Here is an 18,788-nt window from a genome sequence, read left to right on the forward strand (position 1 = left end):
GTTCACACAGTCACAGCAAACACTGAGCACCAACTGTGAATCAGATGGTGAGGGGCGGGGCAGTGAACGCCTAGCTATCTGAGACTGATCAATGTTGCCTAGAGGAACTGGGAGCTGTGGTGAGGGCACTGTGGCAGGGTCTCAGTGGGAGCTTCAGAGATGGGGAGGGTCTCAGCAGCAGCACACAGACGGACACATGCCATCATCCCCCTCCATGGGTGCTGCGTGCAGGTAGGGCAAAGAGTTCAATGCCAGGGTCCTGAGCACAGAGCAGTAGCTGTGGGCAGCCAGAGGTTCCAGCAATCAGGACTCTGGGCCTTGGTTCCATGTACCCTACAGTGTAGGTCAAGTTCACCCCTCCATTGAATTCTGACTGGGAGGCTGGCCAGACTCAGCTCATGGTCTTCACCCCCCATGCACAGGTAGGGTTAGAAGAGGAGGCCTCCAAATACCCTGTGTATGTGTGTGTGCAGGTGCCTCCAGGACAGGGGTACAAGGCCAGGTCCCTAGTCAGCTGGGCTAGGCACCCCGGCACTGCAGGTGGCAGGGAGGGGACTTAAGGATCTGCTTTCAGAGGTGAGGAAATACAAGAGGGTCCATTTTGCATGCAGGGGGAGGACTGTGGGCTATTAGCACTGCCACAGTTGGGAAGGTCAAGAAACCAGGCTGGAGCTTCAGGTCAGCCCAGAGGAACCTAGGGAAGGCCAGAACATGATGTCACCCAGCCTCAGACAGATATAGGACCCAGCTGTCACAAAGCCAAGGGGCTGCAAGTAAAAAGGGGTGAGAGTTCCAATCTTCCCTAACCACGGATGTACCCCCCCACCTTTTGGAGAAGGAATTGGGTGGGCACTACTCACCCATTTCCAGCAGCCATAAGTCCCACAAGGCTGAGAACCCGAGGCTGGTTGGAGAGAGTGACAAAGATTGACACCTGATTCCCCACCCTGCAGCCCTCTCTCCTGTCTGTCTACCCCTTTACATCTCATCCTGGAGGCAGCACAGCCTCCAGGCTGTTCAGAACCCTCCCACAGCTCCTCACCTCCCAGCCTCAGGTATGAGCTATTCTTGCCAGGAACGCTGTTCCAGAACAAATTTCTCACCAAACTGGCTCCATCCTCATCTAATCTCAGCCTACCCCTTGGGCCCCCTCTCTCTGACCCCCCTCCCCCACTTGAACAGCCTCACTCTACCTCCCGCCCCTACCCACTTAAGCTGCCCACGGAGTGCCCAGGCTATATGGAAGGATCCCAGCACAGAAGCAGAGTCCTTCAAGGGATCCCAATTCATAGCTGTAGCTACCCGCCCTGATATGGCCCCCAGGCTGTCAAAGCTTCACACTTGGACGAAGTGTTTAAATGTGTCTGTCGTCCACACATTTCTGAAAATTCAAATCCAAGGGCGCTGAAAGGAACTGCACCCTAGAAGTGTGAGGTCGGTTATTCCTTTATCACGCACAGGCCACGCCCACTTGATCGTTGCCTGGGGAGGGAGGCCTGGGGAATAGGGTGGCCATATGGGGGGGGGGGTGTGAAAGCTGAGACACTGGTGGCTTAGAATGAAGAAAGCAGCCCTGGCTGATGTGCCTCAGTGGATTGAGTGCGGGCCTTCGAACCGAGAAGTGGCTGATTCGATTACCAGTCAGGGCACATACCTGGGTTGCGGGCCGGGTCTACAGTGGGGGACATGCGAGAGGAAACGGATCAGTGTTTTTCTCCCTCTCTCCCTCCCTTCCCCTCTCTCTAAAAAAGAATTAAGAAAGCAGGAGAGCAGAACAGGATAGAACAAGTCCCTCAGAATGAAGTTGTTGGCTCGGGATCTCCAGGATGCGGGTGTCTCGTTCTAGCCCACTTTCTAACCTTTAATAGGGAGGGAAATTGAGGCTGGAAGGCAGGAACGGCCACCGAGTCCAGCAAGTGTGTCAAGAAGGTAGGGCGGCTGCGAGAAGATGCCTTGGAGGTTCCCCAGGAGCTTTCCGGGCGGCCCAGGCAGTGACAGGACCAAGGCGCAGCTGGGGGCGACCTTTGCACAGGGCGGGGCCGGGCAGGGTCCCTGACAACCTCCCCGCCCAGAGTCGCTGCGGCTGCAGCGGAAAAGTCCAGCTCCCTGGAGGTTGCACAGCCCAAACAGGAGTCCTGGGATTCAGACACCGCTGCCATGGACATCCCGCCGCTGGGGGGCAAGATCGCTGCCCTGTCGCTTGGCGCCCTCCCTCTGTCCTACGCGCTCAACCACGTCTCGGTGCTCTCTCAGTGCGTGCGGGAGGCGGTAGGACTGCGGGCTGCTCTAGTGGGGGGAGGAGGGAGCCATAGAGGATGCGCGCCAGTTGGGCGGAGCTCCTGGTGAGCCCTGTGCCCCGCCTGGCCTTTTGGCTGGGGGTGGGGGCTGGAGCCTGGGTCAGAACCCTCAACCAAAAGTTCTTTTCTCGCTGGTCCTGAGGCTGTGTGACGGGAGTGGGGTCGCCCCCTGGGACTTTTGGGACCTGGGTAGAAGGGACGTTCAGAAGCAGAGTCCCCCACAGGGCAGGTTTTTGGAGCGTCTCTTGGGTTTTCCCAGGGATGTGCCCAGTACAGGCTCCAAAGTCGCTAAGGGTCAAAGTATTGCCCCAGATAAGGCCCTGGTGACCGGGCTCTTGCCACACACTTTCTACTGCACCACCCCTACCAGGTAGTCCCTCCAGCTCCTGTTAAAGGCCTGGGACTTTCTTCTCTTCAGGGCTGGCCCACCCTGTTCCTGGCCTCAGTTTCCCTGTACATGCCTCGAACTCCCCTGTCCCTGACTCCTAATCTTAGACTCTAGCCCTGTGGGTCTAGACACAGGGTATCAGGCATCAGCCAAGCCCCTCACACTCCTAAACCCAGCTCTACCCAAGATATGGGGTAGAGAGTCTTGAATGTGGGGTTGGCTCCTTGGGTACAAATTCCTGCCTCCATCCCCCAGGACCTCAAGTATCCTAGTTGCCCCTGGGAGCTTCAGTTTCTTCACTGTGTAATAAACACGATCCTAGATCTCAACCCATAGTTGGTTAAGGATAATAAATCATGTGCTAAGACTCTGGTTATTATAACTGTCATTGTTGGTCAGATGGGGCCAGGAGCGGGGATCCTAGTGGTTAGAGAGGTACCACCAGAGAAGGCAGAGGCCTAGAGAGAGTAGCGGAGGGGGAGAGAATGTGTGACCTTGGATAGATCTCCTGCCCTCTTTGAACCTTGCCAATTTTGGGGGCTGCCCGGAGACTTGGCTTTTATTGTCTATGCAATTGATTGACCTGCCTTATCTGGTTGAGGGGTACAGATCAGGGTAGGGGTAGGGTGGGGTTGGTGGAGGCATTTGGACTTTAGCTGGGAGGAGTCAGGGGCTTCACACAGTGAGGCGTATAGAGCTGAGCACCGGAGACCATCTAGCAGGTGTGGGCGCTGGGTCTGGCTACAGAGGGCCTCTGTGTTGAACAACTAAGCCAACTGTGTCAAACACATCAGCAAGTGATGGGATGAATTGTACAGTCAGAATGGGTTGACAGATGCCCCCTCTATACCTGGCTCAAGTCCAGCAATGATCTTTTCTGAGGAGTCAGAGAAAGCTTCCTGGAGGAGGAGCAATGTAGATGGGCCATGAAGGATGAGTAGAAGTTTGTCAAGTGGAAAAGAGACTTTTGGAAGGTGCTTCCAGGAGGAGGAACAGCTTGGGCAAGAGCCTGGTGATGGGAAAGGGCAGTTTAAGGGAAAGGCATTTCTGAATGAACAGATGCTTCAGCCTCCTAGCCTGGAGCTTCCTGGAGTCTACTCTTGCCTTCACCAGGAGGGAGTGGGACCTCAGCACTAGGTCTGGCTTCCCTGACTTCCCTGACTTGGTTTTCCTCTTCACAGCCCTCTTGGGGTGACCTTGATGAGCGCCCTGATCCTGGGTCTGCTCTTCGTGGCTGTCTATAGCTTGTCCCGCGGGGAGATCTACTATGACCCACTCTATGCTGGTGAGTCTGTGGGAAGGCCCTAGGGAAGAGAACTTTGTGAGCAAGGGCTTCTCTATCACACTGGGGGTCCTTGAAGGGCCTCCTCCAACAGACTGGGGGGACTTTGAAGGGCTCACACTGGACTGGAGAACCCCCACTGATTGGGGAAGCTCAGAGGCCCTCCCATTCAGACTTAGGGCTCCTGAGAGTAGGAACTGTCTTCCCATCAAAGCAGTGCCTCACCCAGCCTGGGAACTCCAAAGGCAGGGACTGTGCCTCCCCTAGAGGTAAGGTTGTGGTTCATGTGACCTGTGGAGTAGGGACTGAGAACAGTTGGGTGCAGAGTCGTTGGCTGGATCTGGGTCCCTGCCACAGCCTCAGGCCCCGCCTATGCCTAGGCCTGTCCTGAACATTCACTGTCCCCACAGTGTTTGCCACCTTTGCCTTCACCTCGGTGGTGGACCTCCTTATTGCTCTCCAGGAGGATGGCTACATGGGTGGCTTCATGGAGTTCTACACCAAGGAGGTATGTAGAACTGGGAGTTGGTCTGGGATACCTCCTGCCGGGCTGCATGTCTGAGCCCTCCACCTGCCCCCACAGGGTGAGCCATACCTGCGTACTGCGCATGGAGTCTTCATCTGCTACTGGGACGGCATCATTCACTACCTCCTTTACCTGGCCATGGCCGGTGCCATCCGCAGAAGGTGCGAGGGGTGGGTGGGGTGGCACCTGGACCCTGGGAAACAGGTCAAGTCCTCAAATGGGGTCTTTAACTGGGGTGGAGCCTGAAGTATCTGTAGGGGGAATCAGGAGACCTCTCAGGGCTCCAGCCAGGTATAGTTAGGAGAAGGTTCTGGGGAATATCATCAGTTACCATGGTGGTTGGCTCTCTACTCTTGTACCACCCTGTGCCTGGGCAGCCACTTCTGTCTTTGGACAGAGGGTCTGACTGTTTATTCCCTCATTCAATTCCTGCTGTCTCTTTCATCTTGGGCAAAACTGGAAAGGAGCCCTGGCTAGTGTAGCTCAGTGGATTGAGCGCGGGCCTGTGAACCAAAGCATCAAGGTTCGATTCCCAGTTAAGGGCACATGCCTGAGTTGCAGGCCAGTTCCCAGCAGGGGACACACAAAAGGCAACCATACACTGATATTTCTCTCCCTCTCTCCTTCCCTGCCCCTCTAAAGATAAATAAATAAAATCTTAAAAAAAAAAACACAAAACTGGAAAGGACCCAGAGCTGAGGAGCCTAGTATGCACCCTGGGCCCTGGCTGGTGCTCTGAGACCGGGGATGGGTATCTACTGGGCATCCCTTCATCCCTCACCCAGGAAAAGTTATCGAAACCTTGGACTGTACTGGCTGGGGTCTTTCATCATGAGCCTCCTGGTGTTTCTCCTGGGAAACATTCTTGGTAAGGACTTGGCTTTGAGGAACCTGCCTCCCCAGCATCACTGCTCTGTGCCTAGAAATACCCACTGGGTCCTCCCTCCTCTTCCCAAGGTCTGCAGAGGGTCCCGCATGTCTGTTCATGCACAGCTTAAGCCAGCAACCTGCCCACCTCTCCCCATTTTCTCTTGGGGGGGGATGCTTCCAGGGGAAGCCAAGAACAGCTGACGTGTAGGAGCTGTGTCCAAAAGGTAAGTTGAGGCAGGCCAGTCTGAGGAGCATGGACATCACCTTGTAGGCACTGGGGAACCAGGTATGTTAAGGCTTAAGCAAGTAGAAAAAAAAATAGAAAAATGTTTTAAAAAGAAGAAAATTTGAAAAAAGAAGAAGAAAATCTTGAGCAAGTATGGCATTTGTGAATCATGATTTCCACTCAGAGGCTCTGGCACGGCCCACCTACCGGAAGGGCCCAGCCAGGCCTGGGAGAGCCTTACTGAGTGTCGCTCACCTCTCCATGACAGGGAAATACAGCTCTGAGATCAGGCCCACCTTCTTCCTCACCCTCCCATACGTGCTGGTCCCGTGCTGGGCTGGCGTAAGGGTCTTCAAGGAGTCCCGGTCACCAACCAGCTGCACCCTCAATGTGGTAAGTACCTTGCCCTCAGGCAGACCTGGGCCCACTTACTTCAATGTCCTCCATTTGAATTGATCCTGGTCACAAATACTATCTCCTTGGAAGGACCTCCTTGGTCATTAGGAAGGAAGAGATGAGGCTCTTTGGAGTGCCTGTTGGATAGCAGACATCTCACGCTGTCTCTCTCCCATGGGGCAGGTGCAAGAGGAGCAAAGAAAGGGCCTTTTGCAGCGCCCCACCGACCTGGCCCTCATCATATATCTCATCCTTGCTGGGTTCTTCACCCTCTTCCGGGGCCTTGTGAGTCTGGCTAGCCTACCCCTCTCCTGCCTTCAGCCTTCCTCCCCAGCCTTCCCTTCCCAAATATGTTCCTTTACCCAGTACAAAAGGGCCACTGTTCTCCCGTCTGATCATCAGAGAAGTTTCTCCTTGAGTCTTTCATGAGTTCTTCATTGATTGTTTCATCACGAAGCCCCAATCCCTGTAGCTTTCTCACCAGCTCCAGTGTCTGTGGATCCTCAGCCAGAGGAGAGAATTAAGGCTGGGGAAGGCCAGAGTGAGGGATGCAGGCACTGCCTGGGAGGCTGGGGAAGGCTTCCTATGGGACGGATGTTTGAAGTGGGTTGTCGGTTTTTCTGTTGGCCCCAGGCGGTGCTTGACTGCCCCACAGATGCCTGCTTTGTCTATATCTATCAATATGAACCATACCTGCGGGACCCCGTGGCCTACCCAAAGGTGCAGGTGAGAAGGCAGGTGGGAGGAGACAACCATGATCCTGCCATGCATAGGGGTCCACTGGATCTCTCTGAAGCAGGTGCCAAAAACACCAGTCAAACTGGCAGAAGAACATATAGAATGACTGTCCTACCAAAAAAGTATAGACAGAGCCTCAGGTATGGCTGGATCCAGGAACTCAAGGAGACTTCTGTCTCTGGGCTCTGCTTTCTTTGCATGGGCTCTACTCCCAAAGGTTCCTTTGTGGGACAGCAATGAGAGCCTTGGGTAACTCCAGGCTTCCTTCTGTCCTACTTAGCCACCCCAGAGGAACGTGAGTCTTAATTTCCCCCCCAGTTTAAACACAAGCCTCAGGCAGGCTCTGGTTTGGCCAGGTTTGAATCACATGCCAGTCATGTAGCTTATCATTGTCGCAGGGGTTATGTTGATGGGCTCAGTGTGTGTATGTGAGTATGTGTGAGGGTGGGGGTGGCGGGGGGATGCTCAAAGGAAAGAGAGGTGCAGGTTGCACAAGGTAGGATATACAAAGAGCCTCTATCCTGTGTGGGGCCTGAGGCTGGCAAGATCCTCCCAGAGTTCCACTGGAGGGGCCTCCGGTGACCCATCTGGGGCAGCTGCTCATCCCCATTGGCTGTGTGCTCCCCAGATGCTGGTGTACATGTTCTATGTGTTGCCTTTCTATGGCCTGGCTGCCTATGCCCTTATCTTTCCTGGCTGTTCCTGGCTGCCTGACTGGGCCATGGTGTTTGCTGGAGCCATTAGCCAGGTGAGATGGGATGGGACGGGGCAGGTGAATAACAAAGAAAGTTTCTGCCTACCCATCAGTTGATTTTGTGCTCTCCCTGGGAAGGGTGATACTGGACCCCTGAGAGGCCCCAGCCTTAGCTCAGTACCCCAGGATTCCCTAGCCTGGGGGAGAAAGAGCTAGACACAGACCCCCCCCCCCATGGGGTCAGAACTGAAGAGAGGGAGGGACAGAGGCTGAGAGGGATTCCAGAGGGGGCAGATCGCTTAGAAGAGGGGACATAGGAACTGGGCTTAGACATGTGGCTATGAGTTCTCCAGGCAGGAAATGGCATTCCAGGAATAGGAACAGCCTAAGGAAAGGCACAGAGGGGGACAGTGATTTAGCAGAGTCATAAAAATGGTAAAGGCAGAAGCAAGAGAAATTGGCAGCTAGATGCTGAAGGCTTTGAACTTTGACTTTGGAGGGCTTGTGCATAGCAAGATGGAAAGTCATGGGAGCAGGGGAGAACCCAGTCAGAGCTGGGGGTCTGTTACCGGGCTCATGATGGGATATGATAAAGGCTGGGTGCAGGTCAGATGACCAGGAAATCATCTCTGGGGTAGAATCAACAAGATTTGTGTCAAGGGTGGCTGCCTGGGATGGGGAAGAGCTGGACCTAGATCAGAAAGTTGGGAGGCAGGGTCCAGCAGATATAGTGAACATGGTTCTGATTGGGCAGCTGGAGAGAGGCTCACAGACAGATGTACAAGGATGGACAGAACCTGTAGGGACGGGGATATTTAGAAACAAACATGGACTGGAAAGGGGAGATGGATTGGTCAGCAGAGCCAACAAGATGGGGACAGGGACCCTCTGGGCTCCCCAAGGTGAGATGTTGGTGCTTCTGGGACTAGTTCTCTCCCAGCCTCTGACATCCAACCTTCCTGTCTGGCCACTAGGCGCAGTTCTCGCACATGGGTGCCTCCATGCACCTGCGCACGCCCTTCACTTATCGTGTGCCGGAGGACGCCCAGGTCTGCTTCTTCTTGTGCAACCTGCTGTATGCGTTGGGTCCCCAGCTGCTGGCCTACCGTTGCCTTCGGTGGCCGGCCTTCTTCCTGCGCCTGCCATCCTGCTCCCAGGCTCCCCACAAGAAGCAGCACTGAGGGTGCCGTGGGATTCCCCAGGACTCTGTTATACACCTAGCCAGCCCTGTCCTCAGAGGAGCAGGTTGGGGGTTTTAGAGACAGCACATACATCCCTGTTGTTTTTATTTCTGGTTATGGTGGTTTCAAGGCCAGCTGGTGGGATGGAAGACCCAAGGCCAGGTGTTGGGGCAGAGAGGACCACGGCCATGCTGAACTGGCACTGCTCCCAAACCTCTACAGGTTCTTCTGCTCCTCTGCAGAATTTACCCACTACCTCCATGGATGCTTCTATTAAAAGCTTTTACAGGAACTAGTATAAAGGACACATGGACAAAAACCAAGGGGGGGTGGAAATGGGACGGAGGTGAGGAGCACTGGGGGCATGGGTTGGGATGGGAGTAAAAGACAGAAAACTGTACTTGAACAACAAATAAATAAATTAATTAAAAAAGCTCTTTTGATGCCTGAAATGTTGCTGCCTGAATGTTACAGGGGAAGGGGTGAGGGACTGTCCTCTCAGACCCTACACAGGCTCACCATCACTGCCAGTGCAGCTGTTAGGAGCTGAAGGTGCCAGACAGCAGAAGTCGGCCTCCGGCGGGAGTGCAGCCCCACCTTTCAGATGGGGAAACAGAGGCTCGGAGAGGATCAGAACCTGCCTGAAGCTACAACCAGAAGAAGAGTCCAAAGTCCTATCCCTGCCAATAAATTATAATAAGTAGTAGTGTGGCACAGTTATTAAGTGCTTACTGCTCACCATGCCAAGGGCTAACCTCACATGCTATGATATGATGACTCTCACCCCATATTCCAGGTGGGGAAACAGCCTGCAGGAGGTGCATGTGCTGGTCTGAGGTCACACCTCCTGGATGCACCTAAGAACCAAGCCCTGGCCACTTCAACCACAGAGCTCATAACCCTGCCCCTGCTGTCTGGTTGGCTCATACTTCCAGGAAACAGCCTGGGGAGGTAGCCCAAGGGGTGGGGGGAGAGCTCACTGTTTCCTGGTTTGATTACTGAACCTGAATGAAGGGCCAGGTTCAGGGGTGACAGGCCCAGAGTAGGGTCAGGGGCTTAATCAGACTGCCCTGCTCCTTACCCCTACCAATACTTATTAGGCACCTAATGTATGTTTAGCCATTGGATCTTCACCAAAGAATCAGTACTCCATTTCCCAGAGGTGGAAACAGGTTCAGAGAGACCAAACTCTCTTCCAAGATCCCACAGTGGGTGAGGGGCAGAGTTGGATTTGGATCTGTTGCTGCATGAGTGGGTGACTGCACAGAGTGAGCACCTGTTCAGTGCCAGAGCCCAGGACAATGGGATGGTCACCCAGTGACAAACAGGAAAACAGACCTGCAGGCTAAGCCCCTTTCCCAGGTTACTCAGCCCCCTGTCCATGCAGGGCATCTAAGATGGAAGACTCCATCAAGCTGTCCTCTTCTGTTTTAAAGATGGCTATACTGTGGCCCAGAGAAGTTCCCCAGCGGCCCCATGGTCGGCTAGCAAGGGCAGGGACCTGGTCCTGCACTCACTATCCAGTGAATTCTGTCTTTCCGTTCGTGTGCCAGTTTCCTCTCTGCAAAGCGCACCTCCGCTTTCCCTTTAACATCCCCCTTCCCCCGACACCTAGTCTACCTTCCTCCCTCCTCCCCTTGCAGGCAGTCGTCGGGATTGCGCCGCCTGCTGAGACCTGCCCAGTCCTTCCCGTGTGTGCCAGGAGCGCAGTCCTGGAGCGCAGGGGCGACTCTGCGGGGGCTGGTCTAGCAGCATGGTGAGTGGGGCCGCAGAGAGGGTCCGGATAAGTCCTCTTTCTTGGATCCTCCCTCTGTCTCTCTGTGTTTCTCTCTCCAGTCCCTCTCCCGCTCCATCTCTCCCCTCCTATCTCTCGCCCTTCTTCTCGAACTCCCTGCCTCTCCTCTATTCCTCTCCCTACGTTTCTCTCCCCCTTTTTTCCTGGCTTCTTTTCTCTCTTCTGAGTCTCTTTGACTCTCGCTACCCCAAAGTTCCCCTCTTCTCTATGTTTCTCTCCTTCTTTCTCTCTCTCCTGTCTTCTTTTTCAGTCTCTGTCTCCTTCTCTGCATCCGTCTCCTTCTTTTCTTCCTCTTCCGTCTTTCCCCCTCTCGCTCTCTCTCCTCTGTCTTCGTCTCTCCCTGTTTTTCTCTGTGTGTCTCTTTCTTTTTTTTTTCCTCATCCTCTCCGTGTCTTTCCCTCTCTCAACAACTCCCTGCATCCACCCCCACCCCTGCCCCGGCCCGATTTGCTGCAGTCTCCTGGCGCACGAGTAACCTTGCCGCTGCTGCTGCTCCAGCTCCTCCCTCCTCCTCCTCCCTTGCTCCACTAGGGGCTGGAGAGAGAAGGGGGCGGGGCTCGGAGCCAGCTAGAGTTGAGGTTAGCGAGCGGATCAGGTGGAACTAAAAGCGGGGTGAGTTCGGTGGCTTGGGCTTTGTGCTAGAGAGAGGGTGTGAGGTCCCAGGAGAGGGAATGGGGATGGGGAATTTTGCCAAGCTTCCTGGGGGAGTCCTCTGCGACCCTATGGAAAGAGAGGCCTGGGCACGTGAGAAGTCCTTGCCACGGAGAATGAAAGCCAAGGGGCTAGTCCTCTAAAGCAGCGGTCCCCAACCTTTTTAGCACCAAGGACCGGTTTCGTGGAAGAAATTTTTCCACGGAGTGGTGAGGGGGGGGCGGGATGATTTCGGGATGGTTCAAGTGCATTACATTCAAGCTCACCTCCTGCTGTGCAGCCCGGTTCCCAGCAGGCCATGGACAGGTACTGGTCTGAGGCCTGGAGGTTGGGGACCCCTGCTCTAAAGGCAAAGGCCAGGAGGTTGGACTGAGCGCCCGGTGCCCCCAGGTGTGGGCTCGGGAGGCCCTCAGTCCCTGCGTGCTCTGGGCTGCGGCCTGGGGAGTCTTGCTGCTCGTGGCCCCCGCAGGGGCGCAGCGCGGCCGGAAGAAAGTCGTACACGTGCTTGGTGAGTCAGTGAGCTGTGTCCAAGTGTAACTGCCTGGTGCATGGAGGGGGGAAAGGGGAAGTCGTGGGGTGCTCCCGACGGCCAGGGTTCTTCATTTCCTCTCCCCCCCAGTCTCCTCCCAGAGCCCCTTACTACCCATGTGATTTGCCTCCACCCAAGTTTAATAATCATATCCCCTTCCAGAGTCCCCCTCCCCAGGTTCCCCACCCCACCCCTAGGACCCTCTTCTGAACCCTCTTTAATCGCCCACAGAGGGTGAGTCAGGCTCCGTGGTGGTGCAGACAGCTCCTGGGCAGGTGGTCAGCCACCGGGGTGGCACTATCGTCTTGCCCTGCCGTTACCACTACGAGGCAGCCACCCACAGCCATGACAGCGTCCGCCTCAAGTGGACTAAGGTGGTGGAGCCGCTGGCCTTTACTGATGTCTTCGTGGCGTTGGGCCCCCAACACCGGGCGTTTGGCAGCTACCGAGGGCGGGCCGAGCTACAGGGTGATGGTCCTGGGGACGCCTCCTTGGTTCTCCGAAATGTCACACTGCAGGACTATGGGCGCTATGAATGCGAGGTCACCAATGAACTAGAGGATGACACCGGCATGGTCAAGCTGGACCTGGAAGGTGACCAGCCTGTGGGCAAGATGAGCCGCATTTCTAAGGGAGGAGAGGGGAGGGTATTGCAAGAAAGAGAAATCAAATCGTTGGCCTGAAGGAATTTAGAGGCTTGGTGGGGGGCTAGTTTTGATTCAGGGTGATTTTTTTTTGCCACCAAGGGATACTGCAATGTCTAAAAGGGGGTACCAGGTAACATCTGGTGGATAAAGGCCAGGGATATTGTGAAATATACCAAAGCACAGGACAGTTCCCCACAGCAAAGAATGATCCAGTCCAAAATGCCAATAGTGAGGATGCTGGGAAACCCTGGGGTAGAATTCAGGCACAGTGAGGACCAGGCACTCACACCATGTCAGGAATCACTCCCTCAACTCTGCTTCCCTGGATGGGCTTTTCTCTTGCAAGTTTCCCTTGATGGAACCAAAAATTTGTGCCAGGCTTCCACCCTCCCAGCCGATTTCCCAGGAATGCTAGCTAAAGTCCCAGAGTTGTCTCTTATTGTGCCCAACTTTTGAGTCATGCACCAATCTGTGAGCCAATTACTAAGGCTGGGAGATGGAATGTTCTGATTGGCTGACTGTGGAGCTGGGAGGTGGGGTTTCCACCCCAAGAATTCCCTTCCACCTGGTTTGCCTTCTTCAGTCATTTATAAGATACTTGGAATGGTTTTAGGACCTTCACTTTCTGAACTTCCCAACAATAGCAAATAACAGCACAATAATAGCAGCAATCTTCCTTTATTAGGTATTTTCTATGTGCCAAGCTTAGTTAAAGAGCTCTCTGGAGTCTCTCATTTAATTTTCCTACACCCCCCTCAGGGTGATTCAACTGGCTTAGAGAGGTTAGGGCCTTGCCCAGGACACACACTAGTGAGTAGCAAAGCCAGGACTTAAATCCAGGTCAGACTCCCAGTCTTCTCCCTGGCTCCTGTTGCCTCATTCCTGCAACTGCTGGGAGTACCCAACTGACCCCTAAGGTCCACCCTTCAAACACAGACACACAAAACACTTATGAGCTGAGTTGAACGAGTCTGAGGAGGGGTGAGTTGTAACAACTGACAGTGGAAGGGAAACCAACTGGCATTGCCCTGGACAATGCAGGGAGGTTTGCACAGGGTCAACTTTTCAGGGGCTCCCAGTGTGGGGGAATCAGCACTGGACATAGACATTACCAGTTTTATGGACTCAGGGCTTGACCAGAGAGAAGGTCCCAGTGCTGGGAGAATGTCAGAAGCATGTAGGACTGAATGAAGGGGAGTTGTGGGAGCTGGGTTTTAAAAGATGAATAGTAGTTCAACAGGTGGAAAGAAGATGAGCAAAGGTTTTCAGCGGTGGAAAGGGTATAGACATGATTAAGTATGTTAAGGGAGGGTCAAGCAAGCCAAGCTTAAGGCAAAAGGAGCCATAAGGGGTGGGAGCTGGAAAAATGCGTGCTCAGGTCTGAGACCACAGTGAGGGAAGAACTGCAAGATCTAGGTTGAATAGACACAGAGCACCCCAGATAGCAGGTGAGTGGGGGATGGCTGGGAGACCTGAGCTGACCCCCGTGTTTCCCCCCAGGCGTGGTCTTCCCTTACCACCCCCGTGGAGGCCGCTACAAGCTGACCTTCACGGAAGCTCAGCGCGCATGCGCTGAGCAAGACGCCATCCTGGCGTCGGCGGAGCAGCTGCACGCGGCCTGGCGCGACGGCCTGGACTGGTGCAACGCGGGCTGGCTGCGCGATGGCTCGGTTCAGTACCCGGTGAGCGAGCCCCGGGAGCCCTGCGGCGGCCTGGGCTGGCTCGGGAGCGCCGGGGTTGGCAGAGGTGCCTCCGGGGGTGTGCGCAACTACGGCTACCGCCATAACGCAGAGGAACGCTACGATGCCTTCTGCTTCACGTCCAACCTCCCGGGTGCGTAGGCCTCATCCGCCCTCCCATCCCTGCAACATGCCTTTTCTGGGTACATCTTAGTTTTTCTTTCCCACTCCACCCCACCCCCAGTTCCGTCTCCCTCGCCCTTGCTCTCTGGGGACCAGACCAGGAGATTCCTTCCCTGGGACCGCCACCGCGCGCAAATCCACCCTACCCAGACCGAAGCTGGGGTCCCGGGTTGCATGGGAGGGAGTGCTCTTTAATTTTGAGTCTGGGGTCCTAGGCTGCAGGTGGACGGAGGGGGCGTCCTGAATCCGGAGGAGGCCACCTCCCGGGAGGAGCCCTAATCACTCTCCCAAACCCCGCAGGGCGAGTGTTCTTCCTGAAGCCGCTGCGGCCCCTGCCCTTTTCTGGAGCAGCGCGCGCGTGTGCGGCGCGCGGCGCGGCCGTGGCCAAGGTGGGGCAGCTGTTCGCCGCGTGGAAGTTGCAACTGCTGGACCGTTGCACCGCAGGCTGGCTAGCAGACGGGAGTGCGCGCTACCCCATCGTGAATCCTCGAGCGCGCTGCGGCGGCCACCGGCCGGGTGTGCGCAGCCTCGGGTTCCCAGACGCCACGCGCAGCCTCTTCGGTGTCTACTGCTACCGTGCGCCCGGAGTGCCTGACCCTGCACCCGGAGGCTGGGGCTGGGGCTGGGCGGGAGGTGGCGGCTGGGCGGGGGGTGCACGCGACCCTGCTGCCTGGACCCCGCTGCGCGTCTAGGGCCAGGGCATGGATGGCTGGGGAGCTTGGCGGCTGGCCGAGTGCCCTGCTGTCCCCTGGAGACGGATCATGTCCCCTGCAGTACCCTGCAAGCTGACCAGGCTCTGTGGTCCTTGAACACTGACCATACCCCCAAAACTGGCCAGTCCTGGGAGACAAGTCCCCTGGAGACAAGTCCCCTGGAGTCTCCTGGACACCGACCAAGTCCTCCTTTCTTGGAGAGATTTCCCCTACATCCCTGACTTTCTTTAGGAGACCTGACACACCCTGAGGACCCCCGGAGGCCAACAGATTATGACGTCTCCTGAAGACTACTCCTCCAGAGGTCACCTGGACACAGATGGAACCATCCCAGAAGTCACCCGGAGGCTGGCCCCTCGGGATTATCTGAAGACTGGCCACACACCTTCTGTATCTCTCTGGAGACAGAAGACTTAACAGTCACCTGACAACTGAACCATCCTCCCATCATCTGTAGCAGAACTAGAAATCACAGAGTTGGACAGGTGATCATGCCCTCATAGTCACTCGGAGACTGAGAACTCCAGTCCTCTCCCCAATATGACCTGCTGATTAGGTATTCTCATTCTTCCCCCTCTCTCTGGAGTCCCCTGAAGTTTCCATAGTAACAGACCAAGTCCCCAGGTCACTGTAGAGAACAGCCCCATCTCTCTAGTTTCAGGGGAAACCACCCTTTGTCAACACCCTGACAGATTGATACACCCCAGCTGGGTCACATGACTGGCAGCTGTGCCCCACCCTCAGGTATCTCTCTGGAGGGGCAAGTCTGCCTCCACCTGACCTCCTTTTTCCTGGCTGTCACCAAAGAGACCATCTCCGGGACCCAGGGACCCATAAAATCCATGTTACATGCTATGGAAGCAAGCCACCCCACTTCCCCTTGGCACTAAGGCAACCAGCCCAGCTTCAATCTGTCACGTAGAGTCACACAGCCCTTCCCTCATCAGTCACACCCATAGAGATAGTGCCTCCTCCTCTAGCTGTAACCATGGATACCACACATTTCCCATCTCACCATCCTTCACCCCAGAGACCTACAACTCCACTTCTGTTGTCCCCACCCTGACCAACAGCCATGGAAACCAGCCTCCGACTAACTGTCCAGACAGTGAACCAACATTCACTTCTCCAGCTCTCACCATGGAAATGGGCTGCCCTTTCCCCAGGTTCACCCTTGCTGCCCTCCAAGCTCCACAGCTGTTACCATGGAGATCAAAGTGGAGTCTAAGGTAGTAGAACACCTGTCTCCCTAGGCTTTTCCTTGTCAGCAGGGCCCCACCCACCCAGCTATCACCATAGAAGGTGTTAATATCATCCCCATGACAACTGACCCCTGACCCCCAGCTCTCAGGAACTAATTGCCATGGCAGGAACTGCATCCCATAGGTCTTAATGGCTGCCCCTTCACCAGATGGACTGAGCCCCAAGCAGCACCCCCTGACAGGGCTGGACTTCTGGAGCTGCTGGACACCCTCCGTTTGCACGCTACCTATACCCCAGACAGCAGCTGTGCACGCACACCCTTCCGGCACTCAGGTGTTTTCATTGCCTCTATAGATGAGCAAACTGAGGCCCTGGCATGCCTTGGTCCTTTGAGCTGTGCAAGCGCTGGGTTTCCCCTTTCCCCTCTGAGACCCCATCGCCATTCTCACCTAGCTCTTCTGTCCTTTCCTACTCACTCCCTCACCCCATTTTTCTCCTTAGAGATCCAGGAGAGATGGAATGTTCCTAAACCTCAAAAGTCACTCTGAGCTCCAGATTTTAAGGGTAGATTCTTGCTAAGAAGTTAGGGCCCAGCCAAGCTCCCCAGTGTTGAGAGCCACCCAGCCTTGGGAAATCCCAATTCTAAGGTCTTTCCTAGAGTAGCACTTGGTAGCCTCCTGGAGTCCTCTCTACTGTCCCATCCAGCTCAAGGAAACCCATCTGTGGGTTGGGAATCAGGTTGGCTTGGTTCTAATCCTGCTTGTGACCAAGTGACAAAACCCCTGAGCCTATTTCCTCCTCTGTACCAGGGCTGTTTGTTCTGAGGTCTCAGTGAGTGCATACAGCAGGGGCTCAATAAATTTTTTCAATGAATAAGTAAAAGAGGCAGCCAGTGAATAATTAATTACTTCACAATACATTTTTGTGGACAAAATGTTTCGCAGTAGGTGTACTTGGTGATCATTCAGTCAGAAGTCTCCTCTCATTCTCAGGACCACATTCCACTCAATCTCTTCTTCCCCCAGGCACCTCCCACTCTCCTTTGAGCTACCGTTATGGGTCTGGCTCTTCTCAGCCTTGTCCTGATTGGTTCCTCTCAATATCCAGGAGCAAAGTACATGAAACTGGATGGGGAATTTCTTCTCCAGGAAGGCAGAGAAGTTGCAGATTTTCCTGGGGTTGCAGAGTGGGGTGGGGAGAGGAGTGTGGACTGATGAGTATTGGAAGTTTCTGGGATACAAACAAAGGGAGAAGAGAAAAAAGTGTAAAGGTCTGATTTAATTGGAGAAGTGGGATGGTCAATGTAACTGCTCATCTTTCAATACCAGTCTTGACTAAGCTTCCACAAGCAAACCGTTCCTCTGAGTTGCAGGGTCCAGCTCCTTGTTTAAACTGCCTTGTGCTTCAGCTGAGCCTTAGCTTCCTCTAATAGGAGACTGGTGAGGGGCATGTTTTCACAGATGCCTGTATGGGATTTCTTTCATCCTGCCTTTTCCCTGCTGGCTTCCTTCATCCCTTCCACAATTCCAGCTCCTTGGTTTCCCCTGAGTATGTAACTTTTACTCCTCTCATTCTATGAGATATGGAAAGACTGACTCCAACCCCCTTCCAGCTCTGCCAATGAGTGATGTGGCCCATCTCCCTGGGCAGCCTTGATTGGTTCAGGGATGAACATGCAGACATGCAGACCAATAAGATGCAGTCCCTGGGATTTTGGTGGATGATTGGGCAGAGGGAATCTTCCTTCTGCTGGGGTCACAGCACTGTAGGAGTGGATGTCTCCAGGGTCAACCAACAGAGCAGCTAAGGGATGGCATCTACGATAAAACTCTTCCTGAAGCTAGGTATTCAGAAAAACATCCGTCTGTCTGTCTCGTGTCCTCTACCACCCACTTTACTTCCCATAGACATAAAGTTTCTTACCTGTCCTTCCAGAAATGTTTTATGTTGAGTCAAGTAAACATGCATATATGTTTCTTTCCCCAACTTTTACACAAAGAATAGTGGGTAACATATACTTAAGAAAGTATATATTATATATTGTAAAATTCATTGACCATAAGCTTTACCATCGTAAATGTTTTAAAGTGTTCCATTCCATGGCATTTAGCACATTTATAATGTTGTGCAATCATCTAGTTCCAAGCCATTTTCATCACCCAAACAGAAAACCCCACCCCCATTAAGCAGTTGTTCCCCATTCTTTTCTCCTACCACTGGCCTGGCAAATGCTAATCTACTTTCTGCATCTATGGATTTGCCTATTCTTGATAATTCATATAATTTGGAATCATACAATATATATGTCCTTTGGTATCTGGCTTCTTTCACTCAGCATTATGTGTTTTTTTTTAAGTAATTCTTTAACTTTGCCCATTTAAAACATTTTTAAAATTTATTTATTTATTTTTAGAGTGAAGGGAAGGGAAGGAGAAAGAGAGGGAGAGAAACATCAGTGTGTGGTTGCCTCTCACAAGCCCCCTACTGAGGATCTGGCCTGCAGCCCAGGCATGTGCCCTGACTGGAAATTGAACTGGTGACCCTTTGGTTCCCAGCCCGAGCTCAATCCACTGAGCTACACCAGCCAGGGCTTGTTTTGTTTTTTTTTTTTAAAGCTTTTATTTTCACCTGGCTGATGTGGCTCAGTGGATTGAGAGCTGGCCTGCAAACCAAAGGGTCACCAGTTTGGTTCCCAGTCAGGCCACATGCCTGGATTGCAGGCCAGGTCACCAGTGGGGTGCACAAGAGGCAACCACACATTAATGTTTCTCTCCCTCTCTTTCTTTCCTG

The 18,788-nt window shown here is 54.1% G+C and overlaps 2 protein-coding genes across 2 annotated transcripts; both read left to right on the plus strand.

Annotated features, from left to right (window-relative positions):
* Positions 1-2,049: 2,049 nt before the first annotated feature.
* TM6SF2 (transmembrane 6 superfamily member 2) lies at positions 2,050-9,021 on the plus strand. Its single transcript, XM_037152600.2, has 10 exons — positions 2,050-2,252; positions 3,867-3,970; positions 4,378-4,475; positions 4,551-4,654; positions 5,279-5,361; positions 5,858-5,982; positions 6,169-6,270; positions 6,619-6,711; positions 7,352-7,471; positions 8,392-9,021. Exons 1-10 carry the CDS (start codon positions 2,158-2,160, stop codon positions 8,596-8,598), a joined length of 1,131 nt encoding a protein of 376 aa, XP_037008495.2. The 5' UTR covers positions 2,050-2,157; the 3' UTR covers positions 8,599-9,021.
* Positions 9,022-10,299: 1,278 nt separating this feature from the next.
* Positions 10,300-16,842, plus strand: HAPLN4 (hyaluronan and proteoglycan link protein 4). Its single transcript, XM_037152599.2, has 5 exons — positions 10,300-10,354; positions 11,435-11,552; positions 11,805-12,167; positions 13,721-14,053; positions 14,383-16,842. The coding sequence occupies exons 1-5, from the start codon at positions 10,352-10,354 to the stop codon at positions 14,772-14,774; spliced, it is 1,209 nt and encodes a 402-aa protein (XP_037008494.2). The 5' UTR covers positions 10,300-10,351; the 3' UTR covers positions 14,775-16,842.
* The last annotated feature ends 1,946 nt before the right edge of the window (positions 16,843-18,788 follow it).

The sequence above is a fragment of the Artibeus jamaicensis genome, unplaced genomic scaffold (assembly GCF_021234435.1).
Source record: "Artibeus jamaicensis isolate MK-2021 breed Jamaican fruit bat unplaced genomic scaffold, CSHL_Jam_final contig_477, whole genome shotgun sequence".
NCBI lineage: Eukaryota > Metazoa > Chordata > Mammalia > Chiroptera > Phyllostomidae > Artibeus > Artibeus jamaicensis.